Here is an 18821-nt window from a genome sequence, read left to right on the forward strand (position 1 = left end):
GTGGGGCAAGTAAACACTGGGCTAAGAAAGGGGAAAGAAGAGTTGATGGCCTTTAAAGCTCCTAAAACCCTCAGATCATGGAAAGGCTTTGCATGAGAAAGCTCAGTTACAAATGCAAGGATTTTCAAACAGCTATCAGATTAATTAACTAGAGTTGATTCCAGAAACATGTGACTGTCTGATAAAATTAATTAGTCATGGACATGAACTGATATCTACTTATTTCTAATAACAATGCCATACAATGGCATTTCATGATATTTCTATATTTCACAAAAATGTCAGAAAAATTTTGTTATGAATAAATAAAAAATATATATGATCTGTCTTTCAAGTTTGATATTCAATATCCAATTCAACTAATGTTGAGTATACCACTAGAATAGGCACTACTTAGTAGGTATGTACAGAATACTTAACTTGTAGTCTCAAAGACCTAGATTCAAATCCCATCATTTGACAATAACCGATTTCAGTGAAGCAAGTTGCCATTTCTCAGTCTCAATGGTTTCAAAGTATGATCCAGGGATCTTGGGGGCTCCTGAGACCTTTCATTGGGTCTGAAAAATCAAAACTATTTTCACAAAAATATAAAAATGCTTCCATTTCTAATACCAGAAAGATCAAGAGATATAACTCAGCTAAACAAAAGCTTTTTGTAGGGGTCTTCAACAATTTTTAAGAGTATAAAATTAAAGGATCTTGAGATTAAAAACTTTGAGCTACTGCTCTGTATTTTATAATGTGTATTACAGAGAATTGCCTTCAGTGAAATCACAGATTGTCTACAGGCTACCTAGGAACACAAAGACAAAAAACAAATCATTCTCAGCTCTCAAGAATTATTGTACAGGGATGAAAATAGCATTCACACACTTCAATATTACGCAAGCTAATTCCTTTTTTTTTTTTAATTTTTATTATAACTTTTTATTGACAGAACCCATGCCTGGGTAATTTTTTAACATTATCCCTTGCACTCACTTCTGTTCCGACTTTTCCCCTCCCTCCCTTCACCTCCACCCCCAGATGGCAGGCAGTCCTATACAAGTTAAATATGTCACAGTGTATCCTAGATACAATATATGTGTGCAGAACTGAACAGTTCTCTTATTGCACAGGAAGAATTGGATTCAGAAGGTAAAAATAATCTGTGAAAAAAAATAAAAATGCAAGCAGTTTACATTCATTTCCCAGTGTTCTTTCTTTGGGTGTAGCTGCTTCTGTCCATTCTTGATCAACTGAAACCGAGTTAGAGCTTCTCTTTGTCGAAGGAATCCACTTCCATCACAATATATCCTCATATAATATCGTTGTTGAAGTATATAATGATCTCCTGGTTCTGCTCATTTCACTTAGCATCATCAGTTCATGTAAGTCTCGCCAATCTTTTCTGTATTCATCCTGCTGGTCATTTCTTACAGAACAATAATATTCCATAACATTCATATACCACAATTTACTCAACCATTCTCCAATTCATGGGCATCCATTCATTTTCCAGTTTCTAGCCACTACAAACAGGCACAAGCTAATTTCTAAAAGAAAAACACTAACAATCAGATGGGTCAGGAAAGATTTCAAGAAGAGGCAGCATCTTAGAGCTGAGCCTCAAAGGAAGATAAAGATTCTAAAATGAGAAGGAGGATACATGAAATGCAAAGGGAATGGAGAGATGGAGAAATGGTGTGGTGAGTCCAGAGCCCGGATAATTTGGCTGAAATTTACAATAATTCAATTCAGCAAGTATTAAGTGCCCATTATGTCCCAAAGCAATGACCAAATGCTAGCAATTAGAAATACAGCCTCTTTCCTGAGGAATGGCAGATGGAAGAGTATTGGGAGGGACAATAATAGTTACACAGATAAGTAAATACAAAATAATTTCAGAAGCCTGAGAGAGAACTTGCCACTAGGCATGCAAGGTTAAGGAAAAGCCTTATATGGAGGTGAGCTTTAGAGGGAGCCAGGGATTCCATGAAACCTAAATGAAGAAAAAGAACATTTTAAGAAAGGAGAACAACCCTGAGCAAAATCACTGAATTCAAAGTTTCTGAAGAATGGTAAAAGGAACACTGATCAGTTATCTTGGAAATATGAATCCAAAAACTTAGTCTTCCAATATCTCTGTTAAGTAAAATGAATTCACTTAAAATCAATTTCTTAATATCCATTATATAGCATGTATGCTTCTGCTGCAGACATACAAAAGAAATGCTGGTTTTAAAGACACTGGCTATTTTTGACCATGCTCCTCCACCCACCCCACCCCCTTTTTAACCTTGGAAGTTTTCAGTAGCCATTCCAAATAAACAAAAAATGTTTATCGGAAGACAGAGAGATCAGTGCCTTCTCTGGCAGCAGCACATATACTAAAATTAAAAACATGTATCATTCCTTAGAATTTGAAAATCCTACAGCTGATGAGTTAGAATATATACCTAACATTTTCTGCCTTGCCAGATTACTATTTTTAGAAGAAATCAAGGTGTTTGTAAATTGTCACTAGGGTACTGCAATTCTAAAGAGTGTTTGGATACAGAAATCAAGTGTACTTTATCATCAAAGAACAAGTTAGTCTACCACCTAAAAGAGAAGGTAGACAGGTTGGAGGAATACTTCTTCATTCTTCAGATTAGGGAAAATTCCTTGTGGTGTTCTTTGTTTTAAAAATGGAAGGAGCAGAGGGGTATTGACCTATATCAGGAGGTTGGAGGATGAGACAAAAATGTAACATTGAAGAGGAAGGGGAAGAAGAGGAAGCCCTAAACATTTGGAGAGATAAATGAAAACAAGGAAGCTCCTCCCAATGGGGAAAGAACTAGAACTTCAGGGAAAGAAGCAGCTGCCTTCATTCCAAGGAATAATATTATGGATTCACAGATGCCGTCAAGAGAAAAATTATTCAGGAAGGGTCAGAGGAAAGACAGCAGCAGGGGTCAGCATCTGTGCTAAACAGCAAGCTTGCTATCCATTCCCTTAATAATAATACAGAGATACGGCTGTCTATCTTCCAGGGACACCTCTCCAGAATCTGACAAACCCAAGAACTACTATCCATTTCTAGTGATTCAAATCATATTTCAAGAAGGAATCAAGTCAGAGCTCCTAGGGTAGGGTCACAAGGGCTGAAAAAGAGGAAATTAGACAAAACAGTCAAAAGATCTATCTGAACTGATGCAGTTCATATGCAGCAACAATATTCTGATGCAGAATAAAATAAGCAAAACATATTTGATTACTTCATCATAACATTGAAACAATGGAAATCAAACTCTGTAAACTACCATTTTCAAGAACAAATATTGAAACACACGTCCTTCTGCTGAGCAGAGATGAGAATTATGGACAGTATATTTTTGTATATTATGGGCAACCAGATGGTACAACAGACATCAGGCCTGGAGTCATGGAGGCCCAAGTTCAAGTCCATACTTACTAGCTCTATGACCCTGAGGAAGTCACTTCATATCTCTGTTTGCTGCAGTTTCTTCATCTGTAAAATGGGGATAACAGCTCCTACCTCTCAGGGTTATTGTGAGATCGGATCACACAGTAAATCATTTAGTACAGTGCCTGGCATACAGTAAGCAATCATCAATAAACATTTATTAAGCTCCCACTACATATCAAATACTGTGCTAAGTGCCAGGGTCTCAAAAAGAAGCAAAGGACAGTCCCTACCCTCAAGGAGCTTACATGGAGCAGCATGCAAACAAATAAATACAAAGCAAGCTTTATACAGAAAAGATGGGAAATGATTAGCAAGAGGAAGACACTAGAATTAAGATGGCATTGAGAAAGGCCTCTACTCATAGTGATTCAAATGTTTTAAGAAGTAATCAAGTCTGAAAAAGAGGAATTTAAAGAAACAATGAAAGATCTATCTAGCCAATTACACCACTTGAAACAGTTATCTTAGATCACTGTCTGCCTCAGTTTCCTCAGCTATAGGGATAATAACCGCACCTCCCTTGGAGTTGTTGTGAGGATCATATGTCTAACATAGTAAGTGCCACATAAAGGCTAATTATTTTATTATTATTGGATTCCATGGGCTAACATTCTTCCAGGATGTCGGCCCAAGATGGATGAGAAGTTCTCATAAATGAAATTCTGAGGACTCAAGGACAAACAGTTCTGAATAGGAAAAACAGGGGAAGCTAGGCAAATAGACAAATATGGATACACTTGTAATTTAACCATTATAATAAAATGAAAGGAAAGGTAAGTAAGTACTGAAGATGAACACAAAAATATAGCAGAGTCCTAATACAGCCAGAGTCAGGATCATTAAAACTACAGTTGCTGAGTCATGTAAAAAAAAAAAGAAAAAAAAGAAAAAAAAAAAAAAAGGCAGTTTAGCTCTATTAGACAAAAGAAGACCAAATAAGGGAAAGATAAGACCACTGCTTGAGATGAATGACCTTGTGATAATAAATGAGAGAACAAAAGCAGAATTCACCTCATTTTGTTTCTCTTTTCTCTTTCAGAGAGAATGATCTTTGAACCTGAAGATACATATGGCTTAGGGAGATAATAACACCTAAAAAAATTCACTCAATACTTTTATTTCCCTGAGATGAATGTTTGGGCCTGATGATGAGTCACCATTACATAGAGGCACATTTGTGCTTGAAAGAGAAACTGTCTTAGAGGTATCTAAAGATGGCAAGGGCTATCTTGGGAGCTGGTAGATTCCCCGAACTGGAGGCTCTTGAAGCAAAGGGCTGATGGTAGGGAATTATAGAAAGAATTTTTGCTCCAATGAAGGCTGAATTAGATGATCTCAGAGGTCATTTCTAATTTTCTGATTTTCTAATTCCATGAACCTATAAATAGATACCAAGAAGACGAGGTTCTAGGGAGTCCAAAATAAACTAAGGAGAAATACCAAATTTTCTGGAAGAATTTGCACCTACCTACAATAGGGTCCCACCTTATGTGGAGATTAAGTTCTAGGTAAATAGGAGAAAATTCTAGGTAGTACAATTGACTCTTTAAGATCCCTTAAATCAGGAATGTGGAATCTCATTTGTTAAGGCAACCATAGGCGATGATGAGCTGAAAGCTAGGTACAACAACCTCCCACTGCTTGAGTTCTGTTAAGTTGATAATTTTGTATGACCCACAAATAATGTTATAAATGGCCCTTGGCAGAAAGATTCCCCATTCCTGCCTTAAATCATCCATCAGATAAAGGCTCTTTAAATAGCTGCAGCTGGAAGAAGGTGAAGAGTGCTTTAAAAGACAACAATTTGTATAGATGTGAAATATTTGCTATGAAAACAACTGAAGGAGTGAATCTGGAATTCAGAGTTTAAAAAAGAATGTAAAAAATGGTTTCATGTTAAAAAAAAAAAATTAAGGGGGCAGTTAGGTGGCACAGTAGATAAGAGTACCTGAGTACTCCTGAACTCAGGAGGACCTGAGTTCAAATCTAGTCTCAGACACTTAACACTTCCTAGCTGTGTGACCCTGGAAAGTCACTTAACCCTAATTGCCTCAGCAAAAAATAAAATAAAATTATTTCATGTGTAACTGGGAAAAAATAAAATATTAAAAATATATTTTTAAAAAAACTGAAGATAAATTTTAAGTTACTAATCCAGAGAAAGGCAGGAACCATAACTTCTATTCAAATAGAAAAATGTTTTCAAAACAGGTCAAGTCTGATGATTAAGGGGGAAAAATATTCTTCAAAGAGTTTCATTAAAGTGTGGTTTCCAGTAGAGGATGATTACATCATGACACAATGGTTCCTTTTCTTGCTTCTCCATAAGGAAAGAGGGGAAGTAAGATACCAAAGGGAACAAAGAGGAATCTTTTAGATCAGTTGTTGTTATGCTTTTGTTCTTAGTATCTTTATACTATTAAAAATTGAGGATCTGTCCAAAAAGTTGTTTATATGAGTTATATTTACTTTTGAATTTGCAGACCCTGTGAAAAGGTTTCAGAGACCCTCCAGAATTCTCTGGACCACTGTTCTAGATGATCAGGAATGCTGGGAAGGCCAGCTAAGGTCAAGGCTCTCGTTAGCTCCCACAGCCTACAGATAATGACAAGACTGTTCAAATGGTAAAGAAATTAGAGAATCACACTCAACTCCAAGAATTGACAAATTCTCATCTTCCATCTCATGATTACTATGGTATATATTCTCACTGAACAAAATGCAAGAAAAGTTCTCTTCTTCCTTTCCTTTTTCTGCCTTCTCTCTCTCTCTGTTACATGAGTGTATATGTCTCCATTCTAACTTGCTACCTTACCTCACTTAAAATTGCCCATTCCTTCCTCTATCCATTCTCCACTTTAAAGTACTTAGGCACCTAAGAGCTCAGAGGACAGAGTGTTGCATGTGGAGTCAGGAAGACCCGAGTTCAGATCTAGTCTCAGACACTCATTAGCTGAGTACCCTAGATAAGTCACTTCCATTTGTCTTCACACAACAGGTAAGGAAATGACAAACCACTTCATAGGTTTGGCAAGAAATCTCCTTAAGAGGTCACAAAGAGTCAGACACAAATGAACAGCAAAATCAGAACTTTTTTCTGGCTTGTTTTCCAAATATTCTTCATTCAGGATACTCTTCAGATGTAGCCACAGTAGTATTTGCCACAATTTGACCACATTTTGAATTTTACCCTGAATTTTATATAACCAAAAAGTTGTAGATATGACTTATGAATAAGTGTTCAATAAGATGTCAAATACTTCTATACTCTTTACTAACCTCATTTTGACATAGATAACACATAATTTTGTACAGGTAATACTTATAGTTTCATATTTTAATTGATCTACTTTTAATATGCTGGATTCCCTATTGATCCTTGTGTTCAACATGAGTCTATAATATGAAGCAGAAATAAATTACATTTAAGATTAGTTAAAATGGGGCAGCTAGGTGGTGCAGTGAATAGAGCATCAGCCCTGAAGTCAGAAAGACCTGAGTTCAAATCTGGTCTCAGACACTTAACACTTCCTAGCTGTGTGACTCTGGGCAAGTCACTTAACCCCAATTGCCTCAGCAAAAAAGAAAAAAATTACTTAAAATCTTAAGCCTGCCTCAACCCCAGCCCCACAACCTAGAAAATAAAAATCACCTTTTTTCCCCCCCTTCACAGGCTTTTGGGAGAATTATTTCTTACAACTGCTCCAAAAGAAGGAGTCACTGAGTAACAATTTTATGAAATTAGTTTACTATGAAAAACCAGCACTCCAATGGGGTTGCACTGTTCCTAGCATGGACACAGTCTCCACTGGTCCATGAAGAGAAGAGAAGGAGTAATGCTAAAAAGGCTGAATGGTGTTTTTTTACACTGTGATCCCACAGCATATGTCACTTCACTGAAAATTTTCTCTGGCAATCTGCTTTACTGAATAAAAGTTAAAAACCTGGCTTAGGCATATGAAAAATGTTTGAAGAAACATTAGATGTTTAAGCGGAAAAAGGGACGATCTGGGAGAAATAGTGTAATTATATTCAACTATTGGAAGAGCTGTGTCTCAAATGAACTAGAGAATATATTATAGTGATCCAACAGGCAGAACTATAACCAATGGGTGAGTCTTTGTCAAATTATGGTTCAAGTTTCCTAACAATCCTAACAAGTGAGATAGGCAACAACAGGAGATCATTTCATCAGTGCTCCACAAAGGCAAGATTGTGGAGGGAGAGATGATAGTCAGGTGAACCCTTCTAGTCCATAGTTAGTTGGACTTCATGATTAAATGACCACAATGGACAATTTTAGTTAAGTTAAATAATATATCCCTGGATAGGAGATCATCCTTTCATTGGTACAGGGAATTCCCAGATGAGCAAATTCCCTCCACCAATGTGGGTTATCTCCTCTTTCTGTCTTAAAGAGCTGCCTAGTGTAGTGGTATCACAATAACATTCTCTATGTTCTACTGTATTTGCATTTGCTTTCTTAAATATTTCCCATTTACATTTTAATTTGGTTTGGGGGGCTTGCCTATTGTGTTTAATAATTCTGGTCTCCAGAAGAGTCTGGGTAAGTGACTGAAGTTACAATTAAACAAATATATTTCATTTCATTTTAAAACAACAGAGACAGTGGGGAAAGCCACATGAACTAGCAGGCAGGAGACCTGAATCTGTCTTGACTCCTTAACTAATTAAAGTGGCTAATTTATGGCAAATCACTTAAATCTTCTGTTTACATTATAAAATGTAGATGAAAATGAGAGAGATCAAAAATTCCTTTTTTAAAATACTGTCTTTGGCTAAGACTACCTGAAGTATCCATTACAGAGTCCAGCCTTCCAGTGAAAGACTACCCTCAAATGAAAGGGAAGACTAGTAATGAAGGAAAGTCAGAGATCAGAGGTCCTCCATTTTTAGAAATGATATAGCCCATCTCCCCTCTTCCATGTAAACCTTATTCATAAGAACAGCTGAAGTTTACTTCAAGAGGCTACAGCTTTGACTTGGATTATGGCAGCTGAGCATAGTAAACTGGTGTTTATGGGCAGAGTTTAGGCACTTTCCCACTGAGTCATCCAGTGGAAAACTACAATGGTGGAAAATCCTCAATGCAGTTGACTATGAATTTCATTTCCTTCAACTCAATGATATTTATAAAATATTTAAGTTCTAAGATTTTTTCCTCCTCTCCTCTACCCTTTGTATACTTTGTCAGTTTGAAATTGCTACAGATGATTGGGGGCACATTTAAAACTTTTAAAGTCTAAGAAAAACAAAATGAAAGGATTTCATTGAAAGAAACGTTTTCTACATAGCAGGAGTTTAGTAAAACTCAATGACTATGGAACTTTCCCCCCTTTATAGAGTATTAAGAATGGACATTAGAATCTCAGAATCTTTGAACTGTGAAAAACCTCCAAGATATTTCATGCAATAACCTCATTCTGAATACAAGGCAATAGACCCAGAGAGGTCAAGTGCTTTGCTGGAGATGATTAGAATTGAGTTGTGGAAGAGCTGAAACTAAAAATCAGATTTATGGCAAAAGGTAGCCAGGTGGTGCAATGAAAAAAGTCCCGGGCCTAGAGTCAAGAAGTTCCAAGTTCAAATCCAATCTCAGTCATTCACTAGCTATTTGATTCTAAGTTTAACCTGTCTGCCTCATTTTCCCAGTCTATAAAATAGGGATAATAACAGTCTCTAGCTCCAAGGTTATCAAAAGGACAAAATTATATTTGTAAACTACTTTGTGAATCACTTTTGTGAATAGTATAAAAGCACTATATAAATACTATTATAACAGTCTTTTTTCTATTACTCTCTACTACCAATATTTGAAAGCCATAGCAGGAGATTAAACATTCTAAGATATGCTACTGTAATCTTTGATAAATAATTCCAAATCTATACTCAATTATATAATGGCTAGCTGTTTGACCATAGACAGCTAGATGGCTAAATGGATAAAGCACAAAGCCTGGGGTCAGGAAAGCCTAAATTCAAATCTAGCCTCAGACATTTACTGGCCATGTGACTCTGGACAAGTCACTAACCCAGTTTGACTCAGTTTCTTGCTCTGTAAAATGAGCTGGAGAAAGAAATGACAAATCATTCTAGTATCTTTGCCAAGTAAACTCTACCTATGGTCATAGAAGAATCAGACATGACTAAAACTAATCCATAACAACAAAACTACTTGACTGAGTAGCTCAGAAACATGGTACAGATGGTCCAGAAACTTCAGCCAAATGTTGGCGAAAGTGTCCTGTTAGTATACATTATTTGTTATGGTTTGCAGCTTCAGAATGTAAGGGTATTATTATTATAATCATAACTGACCAGATTCCAAAATATTTCTACTTTAAATAGCCAGATAACTTATCTGAGAAAGTGCACACCCAGAATTTTTCAGTCTGGTATTTCTGGGAAAGTCAACCTATTCCGTGAAGTAATCTCCAAATAACTGAAAATGAAGTGACAATTTGTTCCCAGTCTCAACTGGTCAAGGTCTAAGCACTCATTTGGATCCTCAAGAATGAAGGACAAACACTATCACCAACTATTTCTATTATGAGATACTATCCATTGCACAAGCTAATGGTTACTCAAGATGGATTGGATTGATAACATGTCTATCTTAGATCAGAAAAATGGCTTAGGAGCTCTAGGAGAACCTAGATGTGTTTTTAATTCACTCTGTATGGAAGTAACCCATTGGTGTTTCACTCAGGTACAGCACTGGCTCTCCAGCATGCATCATAAAAAGAACCTCAATGTGGAGCAACAGCCTACACATGGATTTCTCCATTCTTCTTTGTCAATTCTTGACCAAGCCAATGAAATAGTTTTGGTTTGGAGGCTTTCTTTTTTGAGATTCTAAATGGAAAAAGGTTGGTGTATGTTAATGGTTTGTGTGTGTATATTTATTTTTATACTTATAAACTTTATGACTGGAAGTCCAAGGGAAAGGAAAGTAACATTCTATCTGCTCTCACTGCAAAGTCACATCCTGAGAATGGCTACTACTAAGTTAAAACAGTGCCGATGAGGGCAAAAAGTTAAGGCCTATTCACCATAGCTTTACTAAGAGAGTAACTCCACATCCAGAGGCTCTTCGTCCAAACACAGGTCCAGTTAAGAATATATGATGGTTAGCGCTCTTAGAAAAATAACACATGCCCTCCTAACAGAAGATGAATATTGCTATTTGAAATGTATACAATTTATATACTACACTTTACTGAGTTTTAAAAAGTTTTATAAATACAAATAATTATAGGGTTTTGAAGGATCTTGAGAGAGGATTCTTGAGATGAAGAAACTAACAGCCCTGGAGAAGAAATTCCTTACCCAGGGGCATAAAACAGTGTAGGAAAGAAATGAACTCATTAGTCATCATTCCACATCTAGTTCTCTTTTCACTCTTAGCTTTAATTGTCTTCTAAAACTGTAAAGAAGAAAGCAACAGCCTTTCTTTGCCTTCCCACTCTCAATGGAATAGGCGTGCTCTATTCCAATGACCATTTACACTGAAAACAACCAAAGGAAAGGCAGCTCTGATAAAAGTTCATACATCCATGTATGAGCAAGAGTTGCTTGGCTCACCCAGGAGTCCCAGTGATTGGAAGATACAGACTTAAAACAAAGTAGCTCTTTCCTCCTCAGCCTCCTTTAAAAAAAGGCATCTGAGTTAATGTTCCCATGCTGTACTTTTTGCCTGCCTACGATGAAGGATTGGAACTAAATGCCAAGTGAATTTCCTAACAGTGGATGTAGGTTGGCTGAACATGAGGGTGGACTGGCAAGAAAACGTATACTATCTTTCTCTCTGAAGATCTTTCTGCACAGTGGAATAATGGAAAGAGGGCTCCATTGCTCATCAGGCTAGATCTGAATCTGAATCCCATCTCACACCCTAACTTGTTGTATGACCATGAGAAAGTCATATTTCTAAGCCTCAGTTTCCTCAACTGAAAAAAAAGATACTATTATCCTTTGTGGAGAGGATCCAATTAACAGATTTATGTTGACAACCACAAGGCGTCCAAAAGGTTTATTACAAAGAAATTGCCATTATGATGGAAGGAGAGAATTCTCTCTGTATGAGTACGTGTATATATGCAAACATAAACTACTATATAAATATTTAGCTAGTATTATTACTATAGTTTGTGGGGACCCCTACCTAAATGTAGATCAAAGCTTCTTAAAGTAAGGGTTGCAGTCCAATATGGGGTCATGTAACTGAATATAAGAGGGTTACAAAATTATGATTTATTATCAGTAAATGTTTAACTTATATATCTATTTTATATACTTATATACTCAGGATGACATAAAAATTTTTAAGGATGAAAAGAGGTTGCGAGTGGAAAAAGTTTCAAGACCCCTGGCCTAAATGACTAAATGGCAGGTTCCTTCCTGCTCCTAAACTTGGCTTCTGAGTATATGTTATTATGCTAGGGACAAACCTGGGTACACGGCCAGCTCAAACCCTGTATTTGCTCTAACATTACTGAGTCTTTTAAATTGCTTTAATGCTAATGAGAGTTTGTCACACAGAAATTCATGCCACTATCATTCTCTTGACAGAGATTAATGAGTAAGTTTGGCCATGTTTGGTTAGAATGCCCTAGCTGAATAAAAACCCAATCTTTCTGTTTATCTCCTGACACAAAATTCAAAGAATCCAAGATCTTTATTAAGAGTTATTCATTAGTCATATCAAAACAGGTTGACTTCCCAAAAGGTTTTTTTTTTAATCAAAACTTGACTCACATTTCTTTACACTTAAAGGAGACGTTACTAAGTAAGATGTGAAATCCTGCATTTTCAAATACTCTCCAGTTGTTAATTTAGCAAGTGGCCCTCAGAATCAGAATGAAATGGAGATGAAGAACTCCAAATGGCCTCTCTTTTTAATCTTCAATATTGGGCAGCCAACCCTCAACCACTGGGGTGGGTGTGTGTGTGTGTGTGTGTGTGTGTGTGTGTGTATACGTGTTTATGTCAACCCTGATCAAATCCAAAATCTTTTAGTTGTGCTAGAATGTGGTTGTAGAATGTTTGGGCTCTAAAGGTTTATTGTTAAAAAAAAAAAAAAAAAAAAAAAAATTGCCATGTTGATGTAAGGGAGAAAGACATATAAGGGTACATGTATATAAGCAACAACACTAATGCAACATGTTGGCAACAGCTTTGCCTCCTCCAGCTTGCTGGCTCTGCTCCACAGCACCAAGCTTTTCATCTTTTCAAAACTGTGCTTCCTAGCTCCCTGGGGTATTTCATACAAGGAGGGGACTTTGTGAAAAAATGTCAATTAAGTGATTTTTTTCCTACAACAATATGAATTTGTGATATCAAAAATACAAGAAATCATTCTTGGGATTGAAAATAGGCTTCATTCATTCTTTTGTACCAGAGTTTTCCCAACTCCTATTTTTGCTAGGGGCAAGCAATTTACACCTGGGGCATAAGGTAAAGGTTCTGTGGCTATTAAGAGTCCACAATTATTCTGGGCCCAAATTCATTTGAGAAATGCTCATCTAAGAAATAGCTTTAAGAGAGCATAGCACTATAATTGTGTAAAATCAATATGAACAAACTTTTAAATTCACATTTGATGAAAACTTTTAAATGAACCTAATTCCCACAAGGATCCACATAAATGAATTGTGGCTAGAAGAATGTAGGAAACACATCTAGTTCTAACATCTCTCTTGGCCACGAGCCAAATGTTTCCAAGTGAAACTTCCCTGGATTGTAAAGTTATAACACATCTAACAAAAGTGTTACAAAGTTTTAAAAGGCATCAAATCCAGCAACCAAATACCGCTTAAAATGTCTATGTGGAAAGGAAAGAAGGGAGAGAGGGAGGGAGGGAGGGAAGGAGGAAGGAAGAAGAACAAATGGAAGGAAGGAAGGGAGGGAGGGCAAGAGCAAGAGGAGAGAAGAAAGGGAGGGAAAGAAGAAAGGAAGGGAGGGGAAAAAGAAAGCAAAGAGGTAAAGAAGGGAGGAAGAGAAGGCAAGAAGGGAAGAAGAAAGGAAGGGAGGGAGAAACAAACAGGGAAGAAAGGAAGTGATGGAAGGAAAGAGGAAAGGAAGGAGGGAAGCAAGGAGGGAAAGGAGGGAGGAATGAATAGAGAGAGGGAGGAAAATAAGGACTAAGAAAGGAAGGGAAGGAAGGGAGGGGAGGAAGGAGGGAAACCTAATGTACAAAGGAAAATGCTTATAACATAGAATACTACATTAATATAATTCCTTTCATATATACTTCACCAAAACTTTCATATATACTTTTCATATATACCTCACCAAAACTTGACTCAACAGGTACACCAGCCATAATCAGAACAATAATAAATATGATTAAACTAGCAATATATTTGTTCACTTCAAATTCATTAAAAAAAAACCCTCATAACTTTGGAATTGGCATAAATTTCCAAATTTGCTCATTAAGAAAACAAACCTTGAAAACTAAAATAACTGCATTTTACAAGCAGTAAGCAACCGACTTGGCTTTTCTTATCAATAAGCATTCTCTCTCTAAAAGTCTTAAGGAAATGTAGCTATTTATTCCATAGTGTTTGTTTTATTAGAAAACTAGATATTTTGGGTGTGGTTCAAAAGTTATGACCGGAAGGGAAAAGTAAATAAAATTAAAATGTTATGGGTCTAGAGAAAGGCATAATTAAACCCTATTATCAGATACTGGGATGTAAAGTAAAATGTCTAAAACTAATGAAAACTATACACAATTTGGGGTCTAAATGGAATGAAATGGAAATCACCAGGCTAAGTAGAAAAGCAAGACAGTCCCTGCCCTCAAGGAACCCGACACTCTCAGTTCACTCAATGGCCTTGGAGAAGTCACTTGTATTCCCAGAGCCTTGGCTATAGCTTGGAAGAAGTACTATAAGGAGATTCAGAGAACCAGGATTCAAACCCACTTACTATCTGTGGTCTTAAGGAAAAAGTTACCTGGCCTCTCTGGGCCTCAGTTTCTTAATCTATCAAAGAAAGTGGCTAGACAGGATGACTGACTTGAAATTTAAGGTTCAATGACCCAGAATCAACAAGGCTGAAGTAATAGTAACAATGAACATTTATACTGCAAGTATTCTGTGCCAAGCAATGTGCTAAGTATATTACAATTATTATTCCATTTGATTCTCACAACAACCCTGGAAAGTAGTGCTATTATTATTCCCACTTTACAGATGAGTTCTGAAGTGACTATTTCAGGATTTGAGACTGAATTTGAACTCAGGGTGTTCCATACTTCAGGCAGAGTTTTTACCCACAGCACCACCTAGCTGCCACTGAAGGCCTCATCTAGCTCAAAATGATCAAAATTATGGAATAAAACTGTCAAAACAGAGATTAATGGCTAAGGGTTCCCTCCCTAACCCCCAGGAAAAGGAAAAAAACCCAGTAACATAGTAGTAAATTATCAACTGAACTCTGACTGTAGATAATGCTGCCCCTCCCCATGTGTGTGCAGCCATTCTTTGTGCCCAATCTTCTCTAAACACTCTTACCTCCCCCAGCTATTTTTTACTGCTCCATTAGAAATACTATTGAAATTAAAACTGCACAGGGATTAAGGAAAAGGACAAGAAAATAAATATTCCTCCTCCACCTCTTCCCAAAGCATTGGAGTAAAGAATCAAAGAGAAATAACAAGAAGCCTCCTCAAGCAGAATCACAACAAAAGATACACCCTTTACTATGTGACTGATTTTTTAAATAGATATACCAGAAGCTTAAATATACAAATGAGCACTAATTCAGTCAGAGGACTCAGTATCCTTTGAGAATGGATGTGATTTCTATAAACAGCCAAAAAGTCATTTAAATCCAATTCTGGTTAATTAGGAGAGTGATCAAGCTAAGTTATGTCCTTTGGGATAAAAAAAAAAAAAAATTGGTTTAACTATAAAAGAATGAGACTAATTTTTTATATGGTTCTTAAGTTGGTTCAAAGACAATTTTAAAAAAAGAAAACCCCAAAATTTTTTGCAGCATTTACATATTTATACTCTCAAAGTGAATCCTTAAAAACAACAACAACAACAAAAAGAAAAAACTCCATTTGCATAAGGGAGTTGTGGTGTATTTGAGTTTTTAAAAAGCTGGCCTTGGAATCAGGAGGAACTGAATTCAAATCCAGCCTCAGACCCTCAATAGCTGTGTGAGTCTCACCAAGTCACTCAATCCTGTTTGCCTCAGTTTTTTCATGTGTAAAATAAGACTGGAGAAAGAAATGTCAAACCATTCAGCATCTTTGCCAAAAATAAAAAACCCCACATGAGATCACAAGGAGTAGGACGAGACTGAATAACCACAAGAAACAAGTCTCACTACTTTTTAAGTAATCATCGGCATTTCATTCCTTAAAAAACCTAAGTACTCCTCCTTCCCACTCAAATCACCAAATCTTGCTAATTCTTCCTCAACAGCTGATGACCCAAATCCTTTCCATTTTCCCATCACTATCCTTATTTAGACCCTCAGAGTGTCAATCTCCTTACAAAACTTCTAGAGGGTCCTCCCTGCCTCTTCATTCTGTAATTAAATACTCATTGAACTCCTACCATGTGCAAGGCATGGCAGAGGTGCTAAGGGAAAGACAAATTTGCATAAAGTACATACAGTCCCTTCCATCCAAAAGCTTACAATCCAGGCTGGGAAGATAGGTCATGTACATAAATACAGTGGTTAAGAGCGGAAGCACACCTACAGATCCTCTACTCTCTCTATGCATTACTGTAATGTAAATGGCTAAAAATTATAGGCTTAGGGAAGCACTTATGCTCATTATCTGACCTTCCCCTAACACCAACCAATTCAATGTTTGCAAACTCCTAGGCACCTTAACTTTCACATGAGTTTTTTTCTAAGTGGTCTTAACCACAGCTAAATTTGGAATTGATTTAACTCTATTGCAAACAACTTATACAATACTATATATTCTAAAATAATACACTAACTTTTTAGCTAGTTTACATTCTTTCACACTATTGCAAAATGTAGCCCTGGAATAATGAAATGTATCCATTTAAACTTAGCTATCCTATAAAATTCCAGTGACTACCCAAGAATGAATTCATTTGTGTCCTTAAATTATAATCAATATTGCCTCCATGAAGTATACATAGAACCATAAAGCTAAGTAGTTTGTTTAAAAAAAAAAAAAAATGCTGCGACTCATTTTCTCCATATACTAAGAGTTTATGGCTAAGTAAGATCTTTACCTCGGGAACTCTGGCTTAATACACACATGGAACTATTTAAGCCTTAGGATTCTGTTATGTAGAATGGTTTAAATTCAGGGATCACTACCGAACTGCCTTGCATGTAGTAGGGACTTAATATTTGCTGACCTGATTAGACAGAGGAGGATATCCAACAACTAAAAGGACCATACTGCTCTAACTAAACCAGCATCAGGGACTACGGGGTAGTCTTGACACACTGTAGCTAAGTATCCCCCCAAAAGATAAGTAACTAAAGTCCCACCCAGGTCCCAGGATTCTTTTCCTTCTGCATTTATAGGATGTTCACAAACACATCCCTCTGTAGAGGGGCTTATTGATTTTTGTCCAGATTGGGTTTTCACAGGAGGCAACAGCTGAAGCTTCCCTTTCTGGCCCAAAAGAAAACCAAAGTATGAAACTGGCCACGGAACCCCGGTCCCGTCAGTCACTAGTGCTAGTGTGTCATCCAGCCGACAGTTCTCCCCCTTCTCTCTCTAAGTGGGCTCAGCCTTCCACAGCGATCACTTTGGGAATTAGTCATAGCATCTGGAAAAATCAAATCGCTATTTGGGAGGGTGGGCTACCCCCATCCCCCATCCAGAAAGGCTGCTAGAACCCAAGGGACCCCTTCCTTCCTGCTCTCAGAGCTCCAGCTGGTCATCCCCACAGGCCTTTCCAGGCAGCTCCATCTTGCTTCCTGCCAGGAGGAGGAGGAGGAACAGTGGGAGGGACCCGAGTCTGGGAAAGGCCAGTGGGGGGAGGAAGCGGTGTGACAGCAGGTAAAAGGGAACCTGCACGAGAAGGTTTAAAATACAATGGGGGGGAAGACTCTCGGAACCGGGACTGACTTCCAGACTCAGCGCTGACCCAATACTGCCTGGGACCTGCCTATGCCCAAAGGGGGGAGAGAGGTGAGACTGACTCAGGGATGTTGGGGGAAGGGGAGGAGGAGAAAGAGGGAGAGAAGGGGGAAGGGGAGAAGCGGGGAAAGAAGAGAAAGGGAAGAAGACCGAAGGAAAGGGGGACTGAGGGAGGAGGGTAAACGGAGGGGAGAGAAAGAGGAGGGAAAGAGAGGAGGGGAAAGGGGGAAGGGGGAGAGGAGAAAGGGAGGGAGAGAAGGGCGAGCCTGGAGTGGAAGGAGCAGCAGCCAAGTCCAGCCATGGGCCGGAGGATGGCTCAGCATAAAGGGGAAAGTGAGGCAGGCTGGACAAAGGTCCGGGAAACGGGCGCAGTGCGGCCACGGGGCCTCCAGGGAAGTTTGGGGGGCAGCACGGAGGCGGGGGGGGGGGGCCGGGCGGAGGCGGCAGGGCCGGGCTCTCGGCGCGGCGGGGCACGAAGGGGCTGCCCGTTCCCTCCCTCCCTGCGCGTGGCTCACCCGGACGAGGTTGCTGACGGCCGCCTGCACGGCGGCCACGGGCGCGGTGAGGTCCGGGATGGCTTTGCCGTCCACCTCGCCCTCCTCGTGCATGATGACCAGGTGCGAGATCTGCTGCGCCACCGGCTCCAGGATGCTCTCGATCGTGCGCGTGTGGAACACCGGCATGGTGGCTGCGAGCGGGGCGGCGAGCCGCGGACTGGGGGCGACGGAGACCGGCCGGCGAGGAGCCACGGAGCGAGGAGCTGCGAGCGGGGCTGCGACTGCCGACTCCGGGCTTCCCTCGGCGTAACCGACCTCGAGGCCGCCCCGCCCCCGGCGTCGCCGCGTCCAATCGCCACTGCGCGCAGACCGCGGTGGCCGCTCTCATTGGGCCTCCTCCGGGCAACTCCGCCCTCCCGCCGCGGCCGCGGCCGCGGCCCTCTCCTCGGCCCGCCCCGCCCCCATTCCCGAGGGCGGGGCCGAGCATTGGGGCTGCGCCGCAGGGATTGAGGCCGGATTCCCGAGCTCCGGCGAGGGGGCGCGCCTTATAAGGGCATAGTGGGAGCGGAGCGCCCAAGGAGACTGTTGGCTCCGCCCCTCGGGGTCCCGCCCCCGCCCCCTCCCTAGAAGGAGCGCTAAGGAGCTGCAGCAGCTCCAGCCCCGGGGGGGGGTGGGGGGGGGGTTTCCGCGCCGCGACTACGCCCTGAGTCCCTACCGCCCGGTCCTCCCCGTAGACGCGGGTCACATC

The 18821-nt window shown here is 39.4% G+C and overlaps 1 protein-coding gene across 2 annotated transcripts in view; it reads right to left on the reverse strand.

Moving 5' to 3' along the window:
* VCL (vinculin) overlaps nucleotides 1-18421 on the reverse strand; it is a 103347-nt gene extending 84926 nt beyond the window's left edge. The window contains exon 1 of one of the 2 annotated variants that reach the window (XM_031949468.1): nucleotides 18092-18421. In XM_031949468.1, the coding sequence (XP_031805328.1) occupies nucleotides 18092-18259 (168 nt within the window). In that variant the 5' untranslated portion in view covers nucleotides 18260-18421. The remainder of the gene's footprint in view (nucleotides 1-18091) is intronic. The other variant, XM_031949469.1, reaches the window with a different exon arrangement.
* Nucleotides 18422-18821: the final 400 nt, after the last annotated feature.

Source organism: Sarcophilus harrisii, chromosome 2 (assembly GCF_902635505.1).
Source record: "Sarcophilus harrisii chromosome 2, mSarHar1.11, whole genome shotgun sequence".
Lineage (NCBI taxonomy): Eukaryota > Metazoa > Chordata > Mammalia > Dasyuromorphia > Dasyuridae > Sarcophilus > Sarcophilus harrisii.